Source organism: Dendropsophus ebraccatus, chromosome 9 (genome assembly GCF_027789765.1).
Source record: "Dendropsophus ebraccatus isolate aDenEbr1 chromosome 9, aDenEbr1.pat, whole genome shotgun sequence".
Taxonomy (NCBI): Eukaryota; Metazoa; Chordata; class Amphibia; order Anura; family Hylidae; genus Dendropsophus; species Dendropsophus ebraccatus.
In genome coordinates this window covers 71,296,904-71,324,184 of record NC_091462.1, presented here as the reverse complement: position 1 = coordinate 71,324,184, position 27,281 = coordinate 71,296,904, and the positions used below count along the sequence as shown (strand labels likewise).

At 39.5% G+C, this 27,281-nt stretch overlaps 1 protein-coding gene across 1 annotated transcript in view; it reads right to left on the bottom strand.

The window, feature by feature from the left end:
• Positions 1-27,281, bottom strand: part of TMEFF2 (transmembrane protein with EGF like and two follistatin like domains 2) — a 481,080-nt gene that overhangs the window by 90,781 nt on the left and 363,018 nt on the right. The window contains exon 7 of the mRNA XM_069985346.1: positions 12,437-12,496. Within this exon, the coding sequence (XP_069841447.1) occupies positions 12,437-12,496 (60 nt within the window). The remainder of the gene's footprint in view (positions 1-12,436; positions 12,497-27,281) is intronic.

Here is a 27,281-nt window from a genome sequence, read left to right as displayed (position 1 = left end):
ACTTTTGATTCTTCCTTATCAGACTATATAAGTCTGTGTTAACACATTGTATTTTTGTTGTGTTTCTGCAATAGAAATAGTGCTATTTTTCCACAAATTGTGCAACTGTGATTTCTCCAACACTATATCATGGCAGAAAGGCATAAAAGACACCATAGTCTAATGTGTATTTATTTGTTAACCATACCTAATTTACCACATACTATATACTCGTACCCAAACAATAAAAAATAACTAGCCATGTGGAAGGCAGGATTCGAGGCGGGATTACAGCAAGGAGGGAAGTTATTACAGCCCGTAACCGTGACTAGTTGAGGGAGAGATGCCACCCATATGACTAGTTTGCGCTGACTCACATAGAGCGCAGGAAGGAAAAAACTACATTATCAGGGAGACTGGCAATGGCAAACAAGCAGTTAACATAGTAGGAGACACTGCAGCATTCTTTAAAGCATCATTATTGTAACTTAGAACCTTAAATCTTCATGATTGATTCCCTTTAATCTTCAAAGGTGACAAACATTCTTTAGGATAAAAGCAGTTAATCTGTGGAACAGTCTACCTCCGGAACTAATATAGAGCATGCAGGAAATATAGAGCATGCAGCTGACAATAAATTTTGCCACTGCCAGAGGAAAGAGATATCTAAATATGGACCCTATTACATGGAGCAATAGTGAAAACGACCATTGACTGGTCATGCCTCTTGGAGCAGCGTACAAATCATTGGCCGCTGACCACGCATTGCTACATGTAGTAGTGATGTGTGCCTGGCAACTGTTAAAAAAAATAGTAAACTTTTTCTATACTTCTCCATGCTCCACGGTGTTCTTCTCACTTCTGCCTGTTCATTGTCGCTGCTAAATCTGTTACATCGGTCTTTAAAGTGACAGACCGCTAAGCCAATCATTGGCCACAGTGCTGTCCCATCTCAGCCAGAAACCAGCTCTAAAGTTCCAGCGGCAGTGGCGAGCAGGCAGAAGTGAGAACACTGGGGAGTGTAGAGAGGTAATGTATGTACTCTATTATTTAATATATCATCACCCTTGCTGCATGATTATTGAGCCGTGTAATGGACTTGTTAAGCGAGCACCAATCTTGCAGATCGGCACTCTCTTTCGGAATATTGGGCCGAATAAGAAGGCCATATGCCAAGCTGAGAGACAATTTTATTAAGAAGTAGAAAATAATAACATGAATAATGCATTTCAGGATGCTAATCTCCCTTTATGAGATCCAATAAGTGAATCTGATAAAGGGAAATTAGCATTAGAAAATTTGGGGTGAGAATCCTCACATGTAGGCCTTTGGGACTATTACTATAAGTAAATGGCTAAAGCTAGGGATAGATTCGAAAGGGATCTGGCTACAAAAAGTTGCCTGTGTAACTTGCATATCCTAATTCAGTCCTGTCAGCGGTTTTAATCAAGCAACTTTAATTATAGAAGATTTCACCTTTAAGTCACTGGATGTAACTGCACTGTAATCACAATGGATATTAAGAGTTTTCACACCTCTGTTATAATGTTTTAATGCCAGGTAAACCACATAAAACAACAGACCAAGAAGAATCATTATAGCACTTTTTTTGTTGTGATGCAAAACCTAACTAGTAAATAGGGCACTGAACAGTCATTTATTTAAAAAAAAAAATTGTATATATTATTTCTAGGGCTGTATTATAGTACAAATGAGAGAGAATATGGCTGAGAATAGCCTACCCACACAGACTGCATTTCCACCTTCTTACAAAGCCATTATATGCAAAGCCATTATAAACCATTGTTACAAATATCTACACTTGCAAACACACATTGTGTTCATGTCATAAAGAAAGGGATCTTCTGCCCATCATCAACTTATTGCTGAATATGAAAATGGAAAAGCTCAGTGGGAATTTGATATACAGTAATTTATTTTCTGATCTTAAATAGTTCAGGTAAATTGCTAAGGCCATTGTTGCTCTCTCCTGAGTATAATGTATTCCTCTGTAAATGCCAACACAGGGAGTACAAGCGTGTGCTCACATTTACAGTTTATTTATTCCATCCAGATTAAATTATTAGGACAGATATACAGCAATTTCAATTTAAATGCTGGAAGGCAAACTGGACAGCTATTGTCGCACTTTCATCCGCCAGGAAACTGAAGTCATTTATTATAGAAATGAACCATACATTTGTTTACAACCTTCCAATTCATTAACAAATAGAAGGAAGAAATAGAGACGTATGAGGCCATTTGTAAGCTAATATAGTTTTAAAATGTCTACCGATCCTTACTGAGAACTTAATGTTAGATTATAAATAAGTCGCATCTCTGTACAGGTGACTGAACCTAATTTTACACAGGAAAAACAAAAGAGAAGAAGCAATTAAAACATCTAATACATGTAATCACATAGACTTTGGCAGGATAGAGGTTTTTTTTAAACTTTGTTTCATTTTCTCAGAAATAAATAATTCTTTGAACTAACATCAAAAAGTTTAACAGATTTTCTTCTGTATCTTCTGTAGAAATAGCTTCTTTATATTGCCAGGAATACTAATTGTCATGTTGAGGTTGCAATAATTATGTAATAATATTTTCTTCGCCCTTTTGTAAATCCTTATTATTGTCAATGAGTATATATATTTATATATATATATATATATATATATATATATATATATGTGGCCCTGTGAAGGTGGCCATAAAGGGGTTATTACTTTGGGTAAAAGAACATTGTATACCTTAAAATGGCTTCGGCCTTGTAACTGCTTCTAGAAGAAGGAAAGGAATGCTGGCAGCACGCCTGTGAGAAAAACATCATGAACCTACATCATAGTCATAATACAAAGCTAGGAAAATACACTTATCTATAAACAATTTATGGTAAACATCAAGTTGTGCCAGCCTGACTGCGCAGTAGAGGAAGCCAATGACCATTTATGGACTGACCAATCAGAGTGTGACATGTATGTGTCTTGTGACTTGAAACCTCACCTGTATTAAAAGCTTATATATATTTCTTGTGAAACCAAATAAAGCGTGAGTGCGCACTCCTAAACTCAGCTGAGTGAGGAGGTTATACCGTCTTTTTGCCTGGTGTCATGTCGCTAGCGCTCAGCTTACTTAATTTGGACAGGGATAGTCACTTAGGAACAAGGGAGATGAAAAGCAGATCTCACCTTGACATATATGTATACATTTATAGCCTTGGAAGGCACAAAATGAAATACAACTGTAATTTTGAGTGAAAGGCTATGGTCATACAATGTTTTTTGCTCTCCGTAAAAAACGACATCCATTATTTTGAGTTCATTTCGTTGTTTGGCTGCCTGTCAGCGCAGTATTTGCTGTTGGTACATTATTCTAGTTTAGGTGGACTAATTGGCTTTTGGGTGTGTTTTAATTGAAAAGTATATTGAATTTAGAGGAGAAATCATTTTAAAAAATTGCAGCCAGCAGGGCCAGGGGGGAACGTAATATCCTAATTAACCCCCTCCATCTCCCCAACCCCAGTGCCTGTGATGAGCGAAGGGACCAGCCTTGGGACCCCTGCCGGAAGGTATTGTCCCCCGAGTTGTGATGATGTCACAACATGGGGCAAAATGCCTGTCCCGCCTGATGGACAGCCTTCTCAGCCTATCAGTGACTGGAGCGGCATCCCGCCTCAGTCGCTGACTGGCTGAGCAGCAAGTCTATCGGCTGGGTCATGACATGTGCAACACCAGAGATCTTGGAGCCCGGTTGGGGTCCTGGAGCTGCAACCCAGGGGCACAGGGAGAGATGAGTTAATATTCTGTTACTTTCCCCCGTGCCCCTTCCTTTAAAAACAAAAAAACAACAAAAAAAAAAAAACGGGGAGGCCGGTAAATAACAAATATGTTTGTTATTTGGACGGTTGTAATAAATTTTGGGGGACTTTAGCATTTGGTACTGACACTTGTACGGATTTTGGGAGTTCTGTCTATTGAGTTTTCTGCTCCTGTTGTTGTCAGATAATAATTTTAGTCAGTGTTGTCCCATTGTGTTCATTGTCTGCACAATACAGTATATGAGCCAAACTGCAGGACTATTACTACCTGCAAAACCTCTGGCATTTGACATGAGCTTTCATGAATTTCTTGTATAACTACTGAGTGGTTTCTCTGTTCTATTCAGCAATAGGTCATAGGAGTGTCTCAATGCTTTATGCCATTGTTAGGTTCTAGGAAAGGTGACTCTGATTATCAGGATCAATGCCCAGCTCTCTCTTTTAGGCTATGTTCACACTGCGTATGATTCCGGCCATAGTGTGAACCGCGAATATACACACATAGTTTTGAGGTTGATGCGTTCACTTGAAAGTATACGATATATGCCCGCACAATGCACACTACGTATGAGCTTACGGCCGGATCATATGCGGCGCCGTGAAAAATGAACATGACCATTTTTTGAGGACAGAAATGTTGAAACTCACGGCCATGGATTTACATGCAGTCCCGTACGGAGTACTTATTTCAGCCAAATTGAACTTGATTTTTCAATCCAAAAGGTTCTGTGTGGTTTACGGGGCTGGGCGAAGATTTCCAAGTAAATGACCTGCCTCAGATCGCTTTGAAACAAGCTAGGGAAGCTTAACTGTACTACGGGCGTATGTTCCCGGTTCGTACGCATCCGGCCGCATGTACGGCGGCGTACGAAATGTGGCTGGACTCGTACGCAGTGTGAACATAGCCTTAGATAGATAAAAGAGAAAGCTAGGCATTGATCCTAATAGACATCTAACCTGATGGATCCATGACAGACATGGCATGGCAGTGTTGATTTTAGGGTGGGTTCATAAATAGGATTTTGGAGTTTTGTCACTAATAAAAATTAACAGCTTCCATTCCAGGCGCAACGCCAATGACCGAATTTGAAATTTGATATTTTTTAAAATATTCATTATGCGGTTCTGAAACTTGTGGTTTATTGACTTTTCCTAATTTGAGGGTTTCTTACTAATAGCAGTTTTTATTTATTTATTTTTTTGTTTACTTTTTGCTCCACGTCTTTTTTTACACTTGTACTGTTTGGTCAAAAATGACCGATAGCCTTTTATACTAATCCCCAGCCATTTTTTGAAAGAAAAAAAAAAAAAAAAAAAAAAAGCAGTTATAATCTCATTTTCGTCTATATAGTTAATCTACTACTATTTATCAGTTTATCTAGGTCCTTTTGGTCCATGCAGAGTTACGCATACATACATTTTATATAATGCTGGTGAAAATGTGACTATAGATGAACAACTGGTGTCATTCAGAGGTAGGTACCCATTCAGACAGTATATTCTAAGTAAGCCAGCAAACTATGGCATCAAAATATGCGACAGCAAAAGTTCTTACACTGTAAATGCTCGGATATACAAAGGAATTAAAACCTGGAGAAAGAGCTGAAAAAAAAATCAAGGTATGCGAGTAGTTTTGGAGTTGACACATGGGCTTAAAGGACAAAATGTTACATGTGACAATTTTTTCACATCACACCAACTGGGGCAGATGTTGCTGAAAAGAAAAACGACCATGCTGGGTACTGTTAGAAAAAATAAGGCAGAACTGCTGCAAGGTATCCTCAGTAAGAGAGACATTTATAGTTCTACATTTTATTATACAACAGTAGTTTCTTACGTTCCCAAAAAACACAAACGTGTCATTCTGATGAGCACAGTGCACCATGATAATGCAATCCGCAACCGAGACGACAGAAAGCCAGACGGGATTTTACATTACAATGCCACAAAAGGGGCAGTTGATACTCTAGATCAACCCATAGGCACTTACATCTGTAAACGCAAAACTAATCGGTGGCCAACGGTTGTTTTTTTTAATAACATTCTTGATGTTTACACACAGTATAATAATGCAAAAGAAATTCAAATAAAACATTTAAATTAGTTAAAAATCCAGACTTTAATAGGCCCGGTCAAAAATGACTAGAACATTATATGTGTATAGTAGAACCGAACAGAACAGCAGGGGTATCAAGCCTGAAAGTGTAATTGGAGAAACATTTTACACACCAATACGATATAAGAATAGTATCTTTGCATTCTAATATATTTTATACAGTATAATAGGCTTTGGCGTCAGAAGTTACATATCAAAACTGCTGGTGTTAGGTTCCCTTTAAATTAAAATCAATTGCTGCCAGGAATGGCCCCAAGTATATGTCCTATTGGTAAGGAACATAACTGGCCTCAGTCATGGACACCGTTTGACAGCAAGCAGGACGGACTTATGCATATGCTCTTTTGATGTATACGAGAATATTAGCCCAAACATGTGGCATAGAAATTTAGGCAATATCTTACTGTATAACTGAACCTTTATTTTTAGTAAAGGGGTATTCTACCCAGGCTATTTAAAATATATATTTTTTTTTTTTTCCAAAGCCCTCCTATTTTATTCACTGGCCCTCCATGAGCAATTTGAAAGCTTTCCCCCTTTTCTAGGAAGATGGAAGTTTTTCAGATTAATTTACACAGTATATTTCAAAATGGCACCAGCCGGGAAACTACAGCTCCCAGCATGCTTTGCACCCCCTCCTTCAGATTGTGCTCCCCTCCTCCCTTTCATAACGCTTCATCTCCTCCTCCTTGGCCTATTGACTATGCATCCTCCACTGCATGTCCCTGCAGGATACATGTTAGTGGTAAGGAGGGGGAGCACAGATAACAGAGATACAGGGGATGGAGCACCCTGGATCAAGTCTCCCACGTCTCAAATAGGTGGTATACACTATTGTAAGGGAACGGCTCACTGACAAGAAGAGTGATCTCAGTGGGTAACCTGTCCTCCATCTCTTCAGTGGGCAGGGTCATAATCACTAACCCAGCCCATTGAAAAGATGGAGGACACGTGATCTATGTCTCAGAAGGTGGGGGCCAGGAGGAAGGAGCAAGATGAAGTTAACTCTGTTTACCTCATTTTTTGCTTCCACAGAGTCTGTAGAAAAAAAAACAAAATGACTCAAAAAATGCAATTACTTGCTTTGACCAATATATGCAGCTATGGGTGGGCTATTTAATATTGTGAAAAAGATTTTGGATGTAATACCCCTTTAACATGGCAACAAATATGGATATAGCTCTACTTTCAGTTGTTGTTCTGCTGCTAATAACACCATGGCTGCCTCCTAGTCTATAGTCCTTGCACTTGTTGGCACTGGAACCTATCAATTTGGGGAAAAGAAAAAAAAAGGCTTCATGGTTTATTTTTTACTGGAATGAAATTCAGCACTTTCTGCCTGCTGCCTAATGATTGTCATAGAGTCATGATGCACTCCTGTCATTTCTTCCATTTTCTTAGCCTCAATAAAATCAATCAGCCAAGGATAACACAGCTTAAGTACTGTATATCAACTTAACAGCACTGCATCAATTAAAAAAAGACATTACATTTGATGCCAACACTAATGCACAGAAAAGAAGATGTACTATTCGATTACAAGGCTGCTATTCTGCTATGTTAATACACTGTTCACTAAAGCGCTGAATGACAAAAGATTATAGGTTACAGCTTCAAAGAAACTCATCATTTATTTTACGTTTCTTATGTAACTCCTAAATATATGGAACTTTCATGATGTCCTGTACAATAAAGTACAAGACTCAAGTGTGCTGACCTGGAAAGAGATCTTATTACGAACAAAATGGGCTGAAGCTTTCTGTTCAGAGAACAATTTGAAGTTCTAGTCCATCTAGTTCTCATCTCAATCAATTCAGCCAACCTCTCAGTTAACACTTCTTTTTCTTTAACCATGGGTGGATTTTAGAGGGGGCAATTTCTTATCTTTATTCAGCCTTTATCTATAAGATTTAGCTAACATATAATAGCAGGTGACATCTAATCTTCTCCCCAGGGCTCCCCTTTATATCTGAGAACTGCTGCAATGGGTTCTGATACCGCCTATCAACAAAACGTTGTGCGGAGTACAACATGCTGTTTACTGGACAGTGTCATTTCTTATTGCCACAGCTATTGAAGCTGCAGGGGATCCAAGGAGCAAGAAGGGAAGGAATTGTATAAACTTACTAAAATCTTCACTCCTATTGGCTTTTGATGTATTATGGCATCACTTATTTTAGTGCATATTCATAATTTCCAGCTTGAAAATTGATTCAATATAGACTTGCTACTATATAGAAAAAGACAATGGAGTTATATTCAAGAACATTATGTAATGATTTGAAAAATCTAACAGATCATATAGACTAGGCAGCTTTATATGATTAATATATACAAGTAATACATTTCATGGAAAAATCTAAAGTTTTTAGGATTGGCTAAATAAAGACCAAAAATGAATTTTTTACACACACAGGCTGATTTAATTAATTACTCCTAGTTTTTATGAAAATATTATGTTTAATAGCTTACATGCCCAAGAATGCAATTATTATCTTAGATCTTTTTGAAGAAATACAATATTAACACACAATAGGTTTCAATAAATTTGGGAGATCAGGACTTCTTTTTAAATTAAAATATCTAACCCCTTACTGGTTTCTCTGTCTCTTGGTGAGATGCTAGAACTGTCAATCGTAGCTAAAAAAGGCTGGCACCTACCCAGACACACCTCTGCCTCCCAGACATTTGCTGTGGTTGGAATATTTAACTATGTTTTTCTCCATAATGCAGGTTGCATGATGATCAAAACAGAATTTATTGCTATATTATCTTAGATATACTTTAGTTTAAAGAAGGGACCAATAGATTATCACAGAAAAAAGCTATACAAGACATATACAGTATGGAGATACTGATAAACATAATAAAGGCTAAGGTTTAAAGCTTCTGCCACTCATGCTTCTTTTGTAGTTTTGTAGGTGTATTCTAGGTGTCTTGTGACTTCTGTTCCACATAAATAAATGATCTTTGGGACTGAGCCACCGCCAATACACCAAACTACCTTACATATCTAAAAATTAGAGATAAGTGAATCACTCAGGAATTTGTTTTGAGAAGTTCACAAATATTTTCATGAACTCGGGAATATCTGCGAATCGAATACAAACGAATGTCATTAAAACAGGCAAATGATAGTAGCTACAATAGTGGGACTATTACAGAGTAGAGTTTTTTTTCAACAGCTGTTGCAGTGACAGTGTCAAAATTGGAAAATGTAAATTGTTTAAAAATTCCATTGCGGCCACCATGTTTAGCGAATTTGAGAATCAAATTTAATCCCCGATTCGCTGTGATTCGGAATTCAGAAATTCCTGAAAACTGAGCTGAGGATCAAGGTAAAAAAAAATATTATCTTGATTCTCAGCTCCCCGTGTGCTACATGGATATAGGAGCTGTTAGTTTTCCTTAAAAATGCACCAAGAATTCATAAAATAGCAGTTTCTCAGAGGTGCTTCAGAGCTGCTAGAGACTCAAAACTAGTACTGATAAACTTGTAGAATTAAATAAAACATGAGAAGAACATTAGCTTTAGTCTTTAAATATTCAGCAAACGGACCAGAAATGAAGAGCGCATCAGGGAATAAAACTGTTTTTTTTTTTTTTGGAATTTCATTACCATTATAGTGTTAATGCGATTTAAGAAAAAAAAGTCACATAGCCATTTACAAAATTTAGATTAGTCAGAATCTGAGTACTATGAGCCCCACCAATCTCTAGATATAGCCTACTCACCGTTTGATTCAACTCCGTTATAAGTCTGTGAAGCCTTTATACTAGTTTGTACTTGTACTTGTACTACTAGAGCTCCAATTAAATGGTTAACTCCTATGGCTTCCAATAGAGGAACCCTTGATGCTTAATATAAATTATTTTATTATTCAATGTTATTATTCAATGCAATGTGTAAATACTATGCATGAAGCTCTAAGGGTTCCTCTGTAGGAAGACTTTTTATATTGAACTCTAAAGTAGGGCATTTATCATGCAGCGCCCCAGACACAGGCGATAAAAAGACATTTTTGTATTGCAGCTGTGCTCAGAGATGGCATGGCTTCTGCAAATAAGACATTTGATCCTATACAACATGTTGTAAAAGCTGTAGAAATGCGTTGTTTGTTTTCCCACCATAATAGGTAAAAAATAATAATTAAAAAAAGTGTTTAAAAATGTCAATAGCCTTTAACATGCACAGTTTAAAATATCTTTACATTGTAACCTAGCTCCCCTCAGTCCTGGCAGCATATGAGCTTATTCATCTGTCCAGATAGGTGTGGTGTTGTACAGAGGCCATTATAGCTGCAATGTCTGTGGCGGGATGCAAACCAAAGCCAGAAGTCTAGGGATGGCAGAATTAGTGTTACTGGACCACTAGGTCCCTTTATACAGGTTTTGGTGTTGTGGCAATGGCACAGGTAGCAAGTGAAGGATCACGGAGGGTCTGACCTCCGTACCCCCGCAGTCTCCATATCGGGACCCTGGCTTTTTATGATTACAATAGTGGGTACGACCTGAGACCCGCGGCTCTATTCATTCCTATGGTGCCGCCAGAAACAGCCGAGTGATCCAGAAAGAACTTACTTGGATCTTTCTGGTGGCTCCATAGGAATGAATAGAGCTGTGGTCACATATCGTACCCATGGCTGTATTCATAACAAAGAAGCTGGGGCCCGATATGGAGATCGCCGGGGGATACAGAGGTCGGACCCTCCATGATCTCTCACTTGTCCCCTATCCTGTGAAAAGAAGATGAGTTAATTTTGCCTGAACTTTACGGTTAGGGGCGTTCACAAATTCCCTTATATACTTTAATCTGAAATGTATACTAACTCCTGATGTTAGATTTAATTGTGCTGAAAAGCAGAGGATCTTTGTTTAGCATGTGGATAAGGGGCCATGTCTGTTTCTGTTTTTATAACATTTAATTTGATACTGTTTTAAGTAACATATGCACAACAAACCTGCACCAACTCATGCACCAGTATATCCACAATGTATGAAGATACAAGTAAATCAACACAAATTACACTAGGATATGTTACTGTGGAGGTGAAGGCTGCAGGTAACCCTATATTCATAAATATGGGATATGAAGCTGGAAATGTCACCATTACTTCAGGCTACTCTTCAGCTACAGTAGATACAATGAAGTGCTATCATGTCAAGACCTCTCTTATACTGTCAAACAATGACTTTTAGCTGCTGTCATTTACTCTCATGCTGCAATCTCCTTTACTTGTAATGCTATGAAGAATCATTTATTTATCAAAATAAAGTACATAATGCAAATGTAGGCTCCCACCTGTAATACAATTCATCATCCGGTTACCTTCTGCAGCTGTGTGAGGTCAGCAGTCTATCATTATGGCAGAGAAATTATTGATGTTCTCTAACAAGAAAACAACAAGCGCTCTCTGAATATGCTCTTATAATCAACACTGTGATTTTATAGTACGCTGCCGCAAGCCAGCTGTCATTATCCGTGATTGCTCCCCCATAAAACACACAACCTTTTATGATCTGCAAACCAACGCATGCATCTTACACTAGATGACCCTTTGAAAAACTAAAAAAAGAAAAAAAAAAAAGATTTTAACATTGCCATTAATCCTTCTATTTCTAACATTTGCTCGCGTCAGGTACCAGAAATTCAGACATAAACCATTTGAACATGTTGTGCTCGAACATATTTTGATGTTTTTTTTTTTTTTTTTTAATACGGAATGTCATATCCCTATTCACTAATGCCATTTGCATAATTCACAAAATATACAGTTAGGTCACATGATTATGATCGGCAGCTATTATGCAGAGTAACCAGCGAATAAGGAGACCAGTGTAGTACTTGGAATATTTGGTCATGCTCCTCTAATCAATGTCAGACATTTCTATCAGTGACATGTTACATTCTTTTGCTAGATCCCAATCGACATGTATGGGTATATGTGATCTGTAAGGATGGATTCATATCCAAAAGAGATCAAAGTACCTTTCCCATTCATGAGCGGCCCCAGAGAATTCCAGGCAAACATAACACTGCCACCAGCAGCCTGTCCTCTTCCAGCAATGGTTGCACAGTGTTTGTTCACTGATATTTCTCGCCTAAAACGTCAACATCCATCCGTTTGATAAAGCAGAAAACATGACCATTAATCGCCCTAGGACAGCAATAAGTGCAGACAGCCCATCAAACACCTTATATACCCACAAAGCCATGTGATGGGGTTGCCTTTCATGGGCTAAGCTAAGCACTTGGAAAGAAGGAAGTGGTAATGTGCATAACTTGTATATATAAACACTGTTATATAAAAAGATAGGGGGGGGGGGATTTATCAAACATGGTGTAAAGTGAAACTGGCTCAGTTGCCCTAGCAACCAATCAGATTCCACTTTTCATTCCTCACAGATTTCTTGCAAAATGAAAGGTGGAATCTGATTGGTTGCTAGGGGCAACTGAGCCAGTTTCACTTTACACCATGTCTGATAAATCTTCCCATGGAATGTAAGTAGAATACACTTACCGGCATAATCTGTCCGTGCATAATGACTGTCTTCTGATTTTGTTGTTGCTGTTGTGTTTTCTACAAAAAGAATGCATGAACATTATTAGTAACTACATTAACAGGTGATAAGACACCATGCTAATATTTTACTGAAACTAACCATTTTTGTAAGTGACCTAGCAATATGTTTCTTACTAAAATGTATCTAATAATATGATTTATTTTAGATGATTTCTTATCTGATTCAACTCTTATCTGAACAGGTAACATGCAATCATACTTACGAGAAATATGTCCAGATTTATTCCAGCCACTTGCAATGATTAACCTCACGCCTTATTTATCATCAAATGATAGCTTAAGGCTATGTTCCCACTCCGTAAAAGTACGGCCATTGTTGCCATCGGCAACAACGGCCGTACTTTTTGTGGGGTGGAACAATGCCTTATTTTCAATGGGATCCCGGCCGGGGCATATACACATAGTACACGCTCCGGCCGGGATACCATGCGGGGCCGCAAATAACTGACATGTCAGTTTTCTGCGGCTGCAATTCAATGAATTGCGGCCGTAGCAAACCCTGTCAGTTCACACAGGCTCCGGCCGCTCGCTTCACTGTGTGCTATGGGAAGCTCTGATGCGGACGCGCGCTGATGCGCCCGCATCAGAGCTTTGCGGCCAGAAAGATCATACAGCCGCTCATAGAGAATGAATTGAGCGTCGGACTCACCATTCATTCTCTATGGGCATCGGACTCATCTCAGGAGCGCGCGTGCCGGGCTTCGGGTGCTGAAATCTCCGTCACAGAACCGGCTCAAGAAGTGGGACCCGACACGATCAGGTAAGTATAGGGGGCTCTAGCGGGGGGTCGGGAGCCTGTCGCCCCGGCATGGGGGGTGACAGGTCCTGTTTAAGTCTCTCTTTACTTATCAGCTACTCTATGTCCTGCAGGAAGTGGTGTATTCTTTCCAGTCTGACACAATACTCTCTGATGCCACTTCTGTCCATTACAAGAACTGTCAAGAGGAGTAGTAAATCCCCAAAGAAAGCCTCTCCTGCTCTCCAGAATGGAAAGAATACACCACTTCCTGCAGGACATACAGCAGCTGATAAGTACTGGGATCCCTGAGATTTTTTAATAGGAGTAAACTACAAATCTCTGGCACCAGTTGATTTGAAAGATTTTTATTTTTTATTTTTTTTTGCTGAACTACCCCTTTAAAGTGGATAGCCACCATTCTGTTAATTTTAGAAAATTGATGTATTAATTTGTGACTGATATCCAGTGAGTGCACAGTTTGATAATAATGCATTATGCAAATCTGTACCCCCTCCCCCCCAGATCCCCCATCCTTGTAAGCATAGGAAGAGAGGTCCAGTCGTAGAGAGGTGCCATACACGTTATTTTTCTTGCTGTAGAGGAACAAGCACAGGCTCAGTGGAGGAAGCAGAGTGACATAGTATGATTGCATGCCCATCCATAAGACACCAATTATCTCCAGTGTAAAGATATATGATTCTGCTACCCCTAGCACCCATTTAGACTTTGGATCTTATTTTTGCAAGGCCCCTTTAAAAAAGAAATGAGCAATTTAATATCTATACACAACAGCTCACTGTGCCTGCTTTTACACTGGGATAATACAGGCTATTTAACCTACTGTCAGCCCATATAACATTCCTGTAAAACTGGATTAATATTGCAAAAGAACAGATCTACTTCCTTCAGTGTATAGTGCAAAAATTCATCAAACTAAAAGTGAACCTGTCACCTGAAATTTATTACTAAAATGTTGACAGTTTTGCATAAGTCTTGCTGTTTTATGATGCCAAAAAGCTGTGGCCCAGGCACTTCTGAACAGCCTTTATGTCTTGTTACTAAATTTCTAGGTGATAGTGAGAAAAACAGGGTACAGAGCCTCTGGATACAATCCTGTAATAACAGCTGATAACAGAGAACAACTATTTATGTGAAGGTGACCATAAAGGTAATGTTACTTTGAATAAAAACATTGTAATCCTTAAAATTGCTTCAGCCTTGTAACTGCTGGAAGAAAGAAATGAGTTCTCGCAGCAGGCCTAGGAGCACAGCACCTTAAACCTAAAACACAGCCACAATACAGACGCAAGAGAGACATTGTTATATAAACAAACTTGTGTAAACAACACGTTGTACCAGCTTGACTGCGCAGGACAGGAAACTGCTGACCATCTATGGATTGACCTATCAGAATGTAATATGTATGTGTCTTGTGACTTGAAACCCCGCCTGTATTGAAAGAATATATATTTCATGTGAAACTAAATAAAGCATGAGTGTGCACTCCTAACTCAGCTGAGAGAGTAGGTTATACCGTCTTTTTGCCTGGTGTCATGTCCTTGTTGCTAGAATTTGGAGAGGGATAGTCACTTGGGGAACAAGGTGGATAAAAAGAAGATCCATACTTGACATTTACATTTAGTAACATCAAGACTATTGCTAAGTGAACTTGTCAAACGTTCTGTAAGTTCACTCATCACTAGTAAAAACCTTCCCGGGCACACAATGGATCTGTATGCTAAATATGAGGTCAAGGGATCCAGGCGTTCCAATGCCAGACAGGCTTTGATAATGGCTGCTAACAGAGGAAAATGGTAAGCAAGTGTTGTATACGTCTGGCACGGTCAGCAATTTTACAAAAACCTTCGCAAAGAGCAAGTATTTATGTGCAAAATTTGAGCACAAAGGGGAAATGTTCTTATTGTTGCCCATATTAACCAATCAGAAGTCAGCTTTCATTTCTCACTTTGCACTGGTAAAATAAATACTGAGTTATAATTACTTGCTATGAGCAACAATGAAACTCTTAGGGGGAGATTTATCAAAGGGTGTAAAATTTAGACTGGGACAAACTGGCCACAGCAACCAATTACAGCTCCTCTTTCCTTTCACCAGAGCTGGAAGCTGAGCTGTGATTGGTTGCTGTGGGCAGTTTGCACCAGTCAAAATTTTACACCCTTTGATAAATCTTCCCCTTAGAGTATGTTCCCACTGAGCAAATTCAGCGGTATTCCACCTGCCTGCCTTCTGTTTCAATGGGACAACTCGTGCGCTTGACATGTAAGTTCTTTCAGCAAAGAGTAGTGAGGCGCGCGGGCTATCTCATTCAGATGGCAGATGTGATTCCACGGCGGAGCTCTCTGGAATTCTGCCGATTTTACTGTGTGTGATCGGGCCCTTGCTATTAGACAGCTTGATAAATGTCCCCTAAACTATTCAAGCGTATGGATGCCTATAGGAAACAGGCTGTAATAATGGCTGATGACATAGAACCACAGTTTGTAAATGCTGTGTACTTCTGGGAACGTCAGAATATTTACACAAACCATCTCGGCCCCTTAAGTTTATCATGCTGGATAAACAATGTGTTTTAATAGTTAGCTATTAAGTTAGTCTTAAATGAGTTTTTTCAGGATATCATCAATGTCAGATACGGGGAAGCACTACCACATGAAACGGGGTCCAAACCAGAAACACATTTATGGGATATCCTGCTTAGGGATGGTCCGAACCTGCCAAGGTTCCGTTTCGTACGAACCTGAACTTTTGGCAATGATTCCCGCTGTCTTTTACCTCCGTGGAGAGAGTGGATACAGCCGGAGGACCGCCTGGAAAACTGGGATACAGCCTATGGCTATGGCTGTATCCCAGTTTTACAGGCGGTCCTCCAGCTGTATCCACCCTCTCCACAGAGGTGGAAGACAGCTGGAATCATTGCCGAGAGTTCAGGTTCGTACAAACCCGAACCTCGGCCGGTTGGGACCATCCCTAATCCTGTTGATATGCCAAAAATATGCAAGAGGGCCAAAAAAACATTTATAAGGTAATCTGTCAGCTCTCAGACTTGAACTGAGCAAAAGCTTCACACGCATACTTAGGCGCTCGGTACATGTGATGTGCCCTTTGTATTAAGTGCACAGGCACTAGATATGGGCAAGGGACTCAGTGTCAGGCCAAGCCCTGCACATTAATACAGGAAGGAGTGAGAAGGTGTGCCATAAAACTGCACCTGAGCAGCAGACTAATGCCTCTTTGACACTTCATAGAAAACTTAAAGAAAGACCACTGTCTTATTGTACAGCTAGCTATATACCACTGTCAGCTGCTTGGTTCATGTCCGAGAAGTGACAGATCCCCTTTAAATATTACACGATGATTACATGCTGGGAGCTTGTGTGACTATAGCATCAGGAAAAAAAGGCTGACTTTAAAAAGACGTATAGAAGGAAAAAGTTTCCTGTCTCATTTTCTTTATATTTTTCATGGTTCATGTAGTGAAATAATATTTCTGTAGCAGACTGAAGAGGACATTGAGTCTACAAATAGACTCAAATGGTAAAATTGATCTATACTTCAAATAAATGAAAAAGTCCATTCCAATTGATAGAATAACAGCGGATGCAATAAAGTTACTTCTAATGAATCAGTTGACAGTAAATGCTCACAGACAACTTCATACAATATTCTAAATATGTAAGACATAAAGAGATCCACAAACATTTATGCTTCTGTTTGCTGCAGTTCTCAGCTTATGGAACATTGTGTACCATCTATAGAGACAAGACAGAAATAACTATAAGTGCGGGTAGAGAAATAGTTTTAATCTTCTGTTTATCATCTGAGTCTCACAAAATGTACAAAACAAGGTCTTTCCAGTGTAGTATATGGCTTTTTAAGAGCTAAAAGTTCCACCTGCTGACTCCATGTCAATTTTTAAAGCGTCACAAGTGGCCGGTGGATTTTACAGTGCTAAAAGTGACAATGAAACTAATGATAATTTCATCCTTGTATTATGGACTGATAGCACTGATGGATTTACTAAGCTGTTCCTGTATTTACTGCTCCTGTGAATTCTCAATAAAATATGACAGCTAAAATGCCAGTTAGAAGATATGCTGCTTAAAATGTGTCCACTTGCCCTCTTGCTGTGAAGAGTTCATTGCATTTCTAATGCTCAAATGTGTATAACAAATCAGGGTTTTTATTTACTGCTATGGCCCTGTGAAAGAGGAAAAAACGTGCAACCTTTGTGAGAGCCTTTGTCAGGGTTCACTTTACAATATTGATGTACAAGGCCCATTATAGATGTTATGGAGGCAGGTTAAATAAAAAAGGTTATATGGATATAAAGAAAGCGCAAATATGTGCATTCTCTTCTGGGCTGACTAATTGCTATTATTATAATGGCATTTGTAGCAATGACAATAGGGGATGATCTTTCTACATAGTTTTTTCCCCCCAATTTTACTTTGTTAACTTACACTAAGTTTTAGGCCTTAAAGTGTCACTGTTGTTACAACTTTCAAAACCTAAATCAACAGTAGATGTTATATAAAGCAAGTTTGTCATTTACATTCATTCTTTTTTCTTTTTTTTTTAAGTTTTGATGGAAAACACATCACTTCCTGTTTTCTGACTCTTTTTTTTCCTCAAAAAAACTCAGGAAACAGTCAGAAAACAGGAAGTCCTGTGTATCCCAGGCTATCTGGGCACTCAGAGAGAAGGCAGTCAGGTGACTGATGGACACATTGAGCCGTGACACTCTGTACTGGACGGAATTCCTGTGTTAAGTCTGTTTTTTTAAGTCTGTTAAGTCATAAAATCTGCCTTCTGGAGAATGGACCTGGATTTCTGGTAAGTTGAGCTTTGTTTTAAAGCATAATAACAACAACAACAACAACAACAAAATAATCAATGTATATTGCAAACTTGCTTTATTTCACATCTACTGTTGATTTGGATTTTGAAAGTTATAACTTTAAGCAAAACTTGTACAGAGCCATAATACTGCTTCTATAGATGTCTACGGGGAAGCACTCCACCCCCATGTGAGTTTTTAACAGAGAAAAACATCAATGGAATGTTCCTTTGGACACTGCTAGTAAGACACAGCTGGGGATGCACTCTTGTGCGTATTTAAATGCCATTATAGATTAAAGGCACATATAAAGACTGAGCAATATTTTACATTTTACAAGGGAACTTAAGTCACAAATAGTGAGACCCAGGCATGAGGAAGGTTTAGTTGGTGAAGACAAAAAGTTTGCTGTGGGAAGAGAGGTATTTTTATTATTATATCATGAAATAAAGCAGGTTTACAATTTTCATTACTTTTTTTTTTGTTATTATGCTTTAAAGCGACTCTGTACCCACAATCTGACCCCCCAAACCGCTTGTACCTTCAGATAGCTGCTTTTAATCCAAGATCTGTCCTGCGGTCCATTTGGCAGATGATGCAGTTATTGTGCTAAAAAAAAAATGTTTAAACTGGCAGCCCCGTGCCCTACTGGAGTGGCCTAGATTGAGTATGCATTAGGCTGGCACAACCTCCTCCCCGCCCTCCTCATAATTAGGAATGCTCCAGGCAGATTGCCTCATATTCGTCAGCTGTGTCAGCACAGCACATGGGCTGGATCGTTAAGCACCTGTGCAAATGTTCAGCATGGAGAAAATGTTCCAGTAGCATTCCTAATGATGAGGAGGGGGTGGGGAGGAGGAACGGAGGGGTGGTGCAAAGTTAGGGCACAGATACTCGCGTAGGGCACCGGGCTGCCAGATTAAAAGTAGTTTTTTAGCACAATAACTGCATGACCTGCCAAACGGACTGCAGGACAGATCTTGGATTGAAAAAAGCTATCCGCAGGTACAAGCGGTTGGGGGGGGGGGGGGGTCAGATTGTGGGTACAGAGTTGGTTTAAAACAAAGCTATAGACTTACTATACTTATTTGTATCCAGATCCAGCCTCCTGAAAGCAGTTTTTTAGTCTTATGCTGGTTGAAAAAATGAGAACAAATCCCAGGAAGTCACGGCCAGTACAGAGAGTCACGACTCAATGCCTCCGTCAATCAAATGGCTGCCTTCTCTGTGAGTGTGCAGATGACCGGGACTTCCTGTGTTTAGTCTCTTTATTTTAACCAGCACAAGACTAAAAATCTGCCTACAGGAGACTGAACCTGGATTTCAGATAAGTTCAGCTTTGCTTTACAGCAGGATAACTACAAAAAAGTGATGAATGTATATTACAAACTTGTATTATATCACATCTACTGTTTATTTAGATTTTTAAAGTTATAACAACAGTGACACTTAAACCCCTTATGACACAGCTCACAATGGGCTAAATGACAATTGTTGCTTTTTCCTCCCCACCTTTTAAGAGCTACAGCTATTTTACTTTTAATTTCCATGTACCGGGCCAGATATGGGCTTAATTTTTAAAAGACGAGTGTACTTTGTAATGGCTCAATTAGATCCACCATATAATGAATAACGGAACCCCAAAGATATTATTTGTGAGGTGCAACCGGTAAAAATAAATAAATAAAAAATAAAAAAGCAACTTTGTACCTTTTTTTTGCGGGGGGGGAGGGGGGCGGGGATTATGATTAAATCTGCCCTAGTGTCACAATGTATCAATGGAGATCCTTGAACAGAAACTCCATTGAGTCCTTTGAGCTCAGCGTTTGTTGTGTTTTGCCATTTACCATAGAAAACCTCTCCGGTTTTGAACAGTTTCTGTCACAGACAGAGTTGGCAAAAGAGAACAATGTGTCAGATTGGAAAGAATACACCACTTCCTGCAGGACATACAGCAGCTGAGAAGTACTAGAAAGCTTGAGATTTTCAAATAGAAGTAATTTACATATCTATAATTTTCTGACACCAGTTGTTTTGATTTTTTTCTACTGAAGTACCCCTTTAAGTTAAAAGTAGAGCAGAATGCATCCTAATTTGCAAATTGTACTGTAAGGCAGGGGGTCACATGGTACTCCTGAAAAGATCTATTGCTGCAGGAACCTTTCACTTCTTGGCAGAGGGACAGGTCCTATCTGTTATAAGAACTATCATAACTTAAAGTGAATGTACCAGAAGATTAAAGGGGTTTTCCGATTTAGACTTAGTAGACTTTAGTGCTGTACTCTTCTCTCTCCATTGGCTCTATAGAGAATGAACAGAGTTGCAGGTCACCCCTTAGCCTGAATAAAGATTTGCATACCGTTGGATTGGCACCACCATGCAGATTCTAGCGGCACTGTCCATATTACTGCCCAGTTCCTGAGATCTCCTCTGGTTTGTATATAGGCAAATGCCTACTTTGGTGCATTGTAGATGGGTGCAGCGCCCCCAGTTTCTCCTCTCCTTCAAAATGAAGTCTGTCCCTGGCCTGACACATCACGGAGGAGAGGAGATGTTGGTCCGTTGAGGGGCGCTGGTTCTGCCTCAAGGGCATCAAACTAAATATTTGCATATATACAAACCGAAGGAGATCTGGGTGTCAGTATGAGAAATGGATAGCACCACTAGCACTGAGCCGATGATGTACTGTATATGCTACAATTTTTGTATTAATATTACTTTGTAACAGTTACAGATGAGGTTTTATTAAGCTATAGTACATTTACTTATTAATGATGACAATATTATTTGCTTTACTTTACTATTTTACTTTAGAGTTTGAAATAAAAAGTATATGCTGTAAAGTAAAATAAAGTAGCTGCTTTTTTACTTTACAATATCTCTGGTTAACATGGCCTTTTAGATGAACTGAAACGGATATGTTTCAGAATTTATTGACTGAACCGCTCTGTAAGTTTACCATGGAAACGTCAACCATTAAAGATTAAAAGGACAATTCATTAAAGTCAGAGGTCACTGAACTGGGTCATAACAGTGAGAAATCAACAAAAATATCTGGCCTGATAAAGACTGTGTCTGCTTCAGACTATCAAATCAGTATTTTATGTGTGTCTGAGGAGATAACTCTGTGAAAAAGATTTCAAAATATGACTTATACAATATGACATAAAATTGTGTCCAAGAAAATGCAGGCTTCCTGTTACATTCCTTTTTAAGCAATCTGTAAAATGTGCAAAAATCCTTGAATATTACACATCACTATGATGTATGTGGACTGGCACAATGGCAGAAGGCCATCAAGCCTAGATGGAGAGCAGAGTATTGGTGTATTGGTGTTTCATATCAAAGACAGAGAATATCATACTGTCCCTATTTTAGGATTCTGCCCTGGGTCAATTGCTATGTTACACTCTGTCCATAAAACTGGAGACAAACCACTGCTTGGGGATATGCTGTAGGTCTTGGATATGCCCAGAAGAATGTACAATGGGGTGAGTCAGTATCTGGACCCTGCATAGATATTGCTATATACAGTATATCATGTTTGTTAATTTTTCCACACATAAAACAATCCACTTAGGCAGAAGGAATCCTCTATCCTAGTATTATGTCAGCTTTTGGGTGTTTGCACAGACTTCAGAAGAGAAGGATTTAAAGTGTAACTGTCATTTCAGGGTCATTTTTCTGAAAACATTAAATATCAACAGTTCAAGCAATTTTAAGAAACTCTGTAATAGGTTTTATGTACTAAAAGAGTTTTTTTCTGGACTGAAAAAGCAATCTCCCAGCCTCCCCCCTCACATCATAAGCAGCAGCATTTCTGTGTCCATTATGTGGCTATGGAGAGGGGAGGGGCTGTTAGGAGTGACTGAGCATGGAGGATTTCTGCAAAGCACAACACCCTGCAATCTTCTCTCAGTAAGTTCATAGATAAGCACTGACCTTTCTGACACCTGAATTTAGCGTTGTAGGTGCTCAGACAGTCTACAAACAGCTGACCTTCATGTCACCTCTTCCTGCTCCTTCATCTCCCTCGGCCCCTCCCCCCTTCATAGGCTTACAATGGAGAGAGCAGAGCCCGTCTTCACTGGCTTCTCTGTAATGAAGACGTGTTTGCCTGATAATGCACAGATAAGAAGTCAGGGGGGGAGGCTGGGAGATTGCTTCTTGAGTACAGAAGAAGGCTTTTTTGGCTGATGAAACCTATTACAGAGTTTCTTAAAATCACTTATACTACTGATTTCTGCAATAAAAAAAAACATGACAGTTACGCTTTAAGGGTAGTGATTTCTGACAAAATTAAATTCACCAGTGCAACCAGGCAGTACAGAAAGCTAATTAAATGCTGGGCTGTATAGCTAGAGGTATAACCAGGAGGAAGAGTGACATTGGGATAATGCTATATAGAGCTCTAATGAGACTACACCCGGAATGCAGTGTCTACTTTTGGAGACCTCTGCAATGCAGAGGAAGAACCAGCATACAGATGTAACAATAGATAGTAATAGATATACCTGATGAATTAGTGGTTATTTGCTGGCTTTGCCATTTTTTTATTTATTTAATGGCCCAATTGTTCTAGTGTTTTTATTAGCAAAATATTTCCCAGAAATAAAGCTATAAAATGTACAATTACCAACAGTCCTCCAAATTTTATCATTTTCATTTATTTCCCTAAACGTAAAGTAATATTGTCACCACCTTTCCATATAAGAAGGTCTTAGCACCATTCTTAAGCTTATATTCTGGACATTTCATATCTTACTGCTATGGCTATGCCTAATATGTATGTCTACTACTTGTCTACTCACCTGCGGTCCATACCACGGTGGACGGCTAGACCTGCGTTTACTAAATGGATGGAACTGGAGAAAATTTGGCTGGCCCCCATACACCCGTGTGAACTGTTGTGGTCCCCAGCATCTTCGACGGATCATTCCACCCTGTTGGGACCTATGAGACACACAGTAGACATTTGGTTGACTGCCTCTACGTTCTACCCCCTCTCTGTTAGCCCCCATTATATACACTAGTATGATCCCTGAGGGTTGTTCTTATGAGACCATAGCCCCATGGCAGTCTGCAGGTCTGTTTCATTTTGCTGACGTGGTTGACCCCTTCACTAGACGGGTACTGCCCTTCCCTACGTTAAGAGATAGAAAGGACCTCCCTCTACGAGCCACGACATACCATGCAGCTCTATCCTATGCAGCGGCAGCGATGACGGGGTACGCTCCCTTCCCTAAACCTAAGGCCTTTGAAAGGCTTTGTAAATATAATCCCTCTACTAATGGCCTTATCTCTTCCATTTATTCTCTGCTCACTTGTCCCTCTGAGGGTCAAGAAGTGTCACACGCCTATATGGCTAAGTGGGAGAATTACCTTGGGAGAAGGATTCCCCCCCCCCCCCCCATATGGCAGATCATTTGGGCCCAGGCGGCTAAGTCCTCCTCCTGTGTCTCCTTTAGGGAAAATCAATATAAAATTATATTCTACTGGTACTATACCCCTGACCTACTCCACCGCCTCTACCCGGAGACCCCGTCCACCTGTTGAAGATGCCTCTCCGCAGTGGGCACACTCCAACACATTTTCTGGGACTGCCCGAAGCTACGCCCTTTCTGGGGGGGAGTATAGGGTTTACTGGCCTCAGTTCTTGGTAAAATCCTCCCGATGGACCCCATGATATTTCTTCTCAATGTACCACCTAAAACTATGTCCAAAGACACAGCCAGACTGCTCCTCCATATATTGACAGCCGCAAAATGCCTGCTGGCCAAATACTGGAAGCAGACTTCTATCCCCACTGCAGCTGCGCTCGTTGCTCGTATCCTAGAAATTAGAAGGATGGAAATGATGACGGCTGCACAAGACCTCCGGATGGAGAAAGGTCAAAAAATTTGGTCCTTGTGGGACGAGTATTACGATCGATCCTACAACGTCTCGGCAACCTGACTGCTCCCCTTGTGAAAAATCGTTTGTGATCCTGCCCCTCCCCTTCCTCCCCTGGTCTTCGTCTTGTCTGGGTCTTGTCTCCCCCTGTCTTGGTGTTCTGACATGTTTTTATAAGCTTATTGGTCAGGTTTTTACACCTATATTGGATTGTTCTTTTAATGTTATATGAGTGATTTAGGTTCTATTGTTACGATTACTGGCGACCTTTTGATGCTGTACTATGTAGTAATCACACGCTGCCTATGGCCGCCTTGTCTTTCCTGATCCAATTTACCTTTTCTTGATTGTTGTACTGTCTGTTTTATTGAAAAATCCTTATAAATAAACAATTTATAAAAAAAAAAACCTATGGCACTGTCCAACAATAACATGCATTTTTAACCCTTTGAGGACCAAGCCCAAAATGACCCAGTGGACTGCGCTAATTTTCATTTTTGTGTTTTCGTTTTTTCTTCCCCTTCTAAGAGCTCTTTCATTTTTCTTCTAAGAGCACTTTCATTTTTCTCTCTACAGGGCCATGTAAGGGTTTAACTTTTTCAGGAATAGGTGTATTTTGTAATAGCGCATTTTTTATTCTACCATAACATGTATGACAAAACCCCCAAAATATTATTTCTGAAAATGTAAATTGGTGAAATTGGAAAAAAGAATGCGATATGGTAACCTTTGGGGGTTCCTTTGTTGGTACGCAATGCGCTATACGGTAAAAGTGACATGATACCATTATTCTGTAAATCAGTCTGAACAGCACTATATGCAAGTTTACACAGATTCTGTATATATATATATATATATATATATATATATTTTTTTTTTTTTTTTACACCGTTCGCCTTACGGGATCTGAAAATTACACATGCTACGGTATATAATATGTTTATTTATTTATTTCTTTTAAATGTTTTATTTATATAATGGGATAGGGGGGATTTTAATCTTTATTGGGGGAGGGGCTTTGGTGTATTTTTAAAAGCATTTTTACTCATTTTAAGTCCCCCGGGGCAGACTTTTACATGCAATCATTGGATTGCATACACTGATGATTGCTATGCCATGGGCATAGCATTGATCAGTTTTATATGCTCTCTTCTGATTGAGCCTGCCTGTGGCAGACTCAATAAGCAGAGCGCCGATCAGACCGGACGGAGGAAGGTAAGAGACCTCCGTCGGTCCGTGAAAGCTGCTCCTGACACATCACTTACACTTAAACACTGTGTTTAAGGGGTTAATAACATTAAAAGTGATGGCCCAGCTGCTGCTGCGGAGCGTGCTTCATAGCTTCCTAGACACCCAGGACATACATGTATGTCCTTGGTCATCTGGTGACAGACTTCCAGGACATACATGTACGGCTCGGATCGTCTAGTGGTTAAAGGGAGAAACCACTTTGTACAGTGAGATATGAAATGTCCAGAATATGGCCATGTTCACACAATGTATATTTTCATAAAAGTATGTCCCTTGTTGCAATCAGCAACGATGGCCATACTTTTACGAAAATATACACTGCCTAGCCGTCTATGGAATCCCGGCCGGAGCGTATATACATCCGGCTGGGATCTCTAGCGGCGTTGTGGAAAACTGACATGTCAGTTTTCTGCGGCCGCTATTCACTGAAGAAAACCCTTCAGTGCACGCTATGGAGGAAGCGGCTCCGGCCGCACGCTTCATAGTGTGCAGTGGGGAGTTCTGATGTGGGCGTGCACGGATGCAGCCGCATCAGAACTCTGCAGTGCTAAAGATCATCCGGGTCACAGGGGGTGACATCACTTTAATATTGACTGTAGTTTTTGTTTTTAAATACTTTTTGCCTTTCTTCACAGTCATTTATGATAAGGGAGCAAAAGGGAGTGCCCCCTGTCTCCTTTAGTTTACCAGATGAGGTCACACAAGGTTGTCATGTTTTTTTTAAGCATAGAACATTTAAGAGAAACCCGTATTATTACTTATGACTAGTAGTAGACTTTTTTCTGTTAGTTTGTTGCACTTACTGTATGTTCTTCTAGTCATCGCTTTGAACACACTTTTATCTGAATACTGTATACTGTATTAATATTTCCACTGTATAAAAGCTATTTTACACATCTCTTCAGGAAGAAGTAGTACCCACCAGGGTATTCTCAGATCATAAAGGTAACTCCAACACAGATTTTAATTGATATAGGAAAGAATATAAAATTGCCATAAACGCTACTTGGCATTTATGGCTAATAATTTTCTTCTAGTATTACCTACAACTAGACCATATTGTCTGTTTATTCCACATAGATTTTAATATTTCTCATAAGACTCTGAACTGTTATTATGTAAAGGCTTTTGAAAAAGACTTTTTTTTTCCCTTTCAACTATTCAGGTCTCTATTCTTGAATGGCATTCTTACAGCATTCAAAGACCTAGAAAAAGAAAGAACCACTGTCTGTGTCTGTTGATTCTATTGCTCCTTGCTTAAATTTGATGTAAAGTTGATATTGTATTTGTGTCTATTTTAGTTGCCTTAGATGATTCTATGAGTTAGAGGAGGGGGTTAAACCTTTCCTTTACAGGGAATCTCAGTTGCTTTTGGTCTGAACCACAGACAGCATTAAACAAGGACGAGCTCAATTATTATTATATATTATGTTATGATTCAGCTGAAGAATATAAAGTGAGCCAAGAATGGAGAGAAAAGCTCATGCAGCTTGACGGACATGTCTCTCCCTATTTCTTTTATAAGGATAGGCCTGTCAATCAAGCTGAACTGGGCTGGAAGATCTTGGTTTGGACAACCCAGAAAACTTTCCTTCCCTGTCTTAGCACATAAAGCATCACATTTTTGTAACTCATGGGCATAAGTTCATAGCAATAAAACTTACTTTCAGAAAATTGCCACAATCTTCTAATTTTCTCTCATGTCATGTTTTTTATTACGTCCGTAGCAGGGGAAGTGTATCCCCCAGATATTTATAGGGTGGTATATATATATATATATATATATATATATATATAATCTTTTATCCCAGAAGAGAGAGGGCCCAGAATGCAAAAGCCCCCTCCCAGAGGAATGTATATGTCTGCTGGGCTAGGGAGGAGGACAATAAGCCCAACTGTTGATTACAGTGGCGTCTCCTGAATATCACAGGTATGTTTACTGTAATCACACAGACCCTTTTGTTGTAGAGTGCAATTCACACTATCTATGGGACCATATCTCTCTCTGGGATCATTGATCTTTGTTACTACACCATGTAATA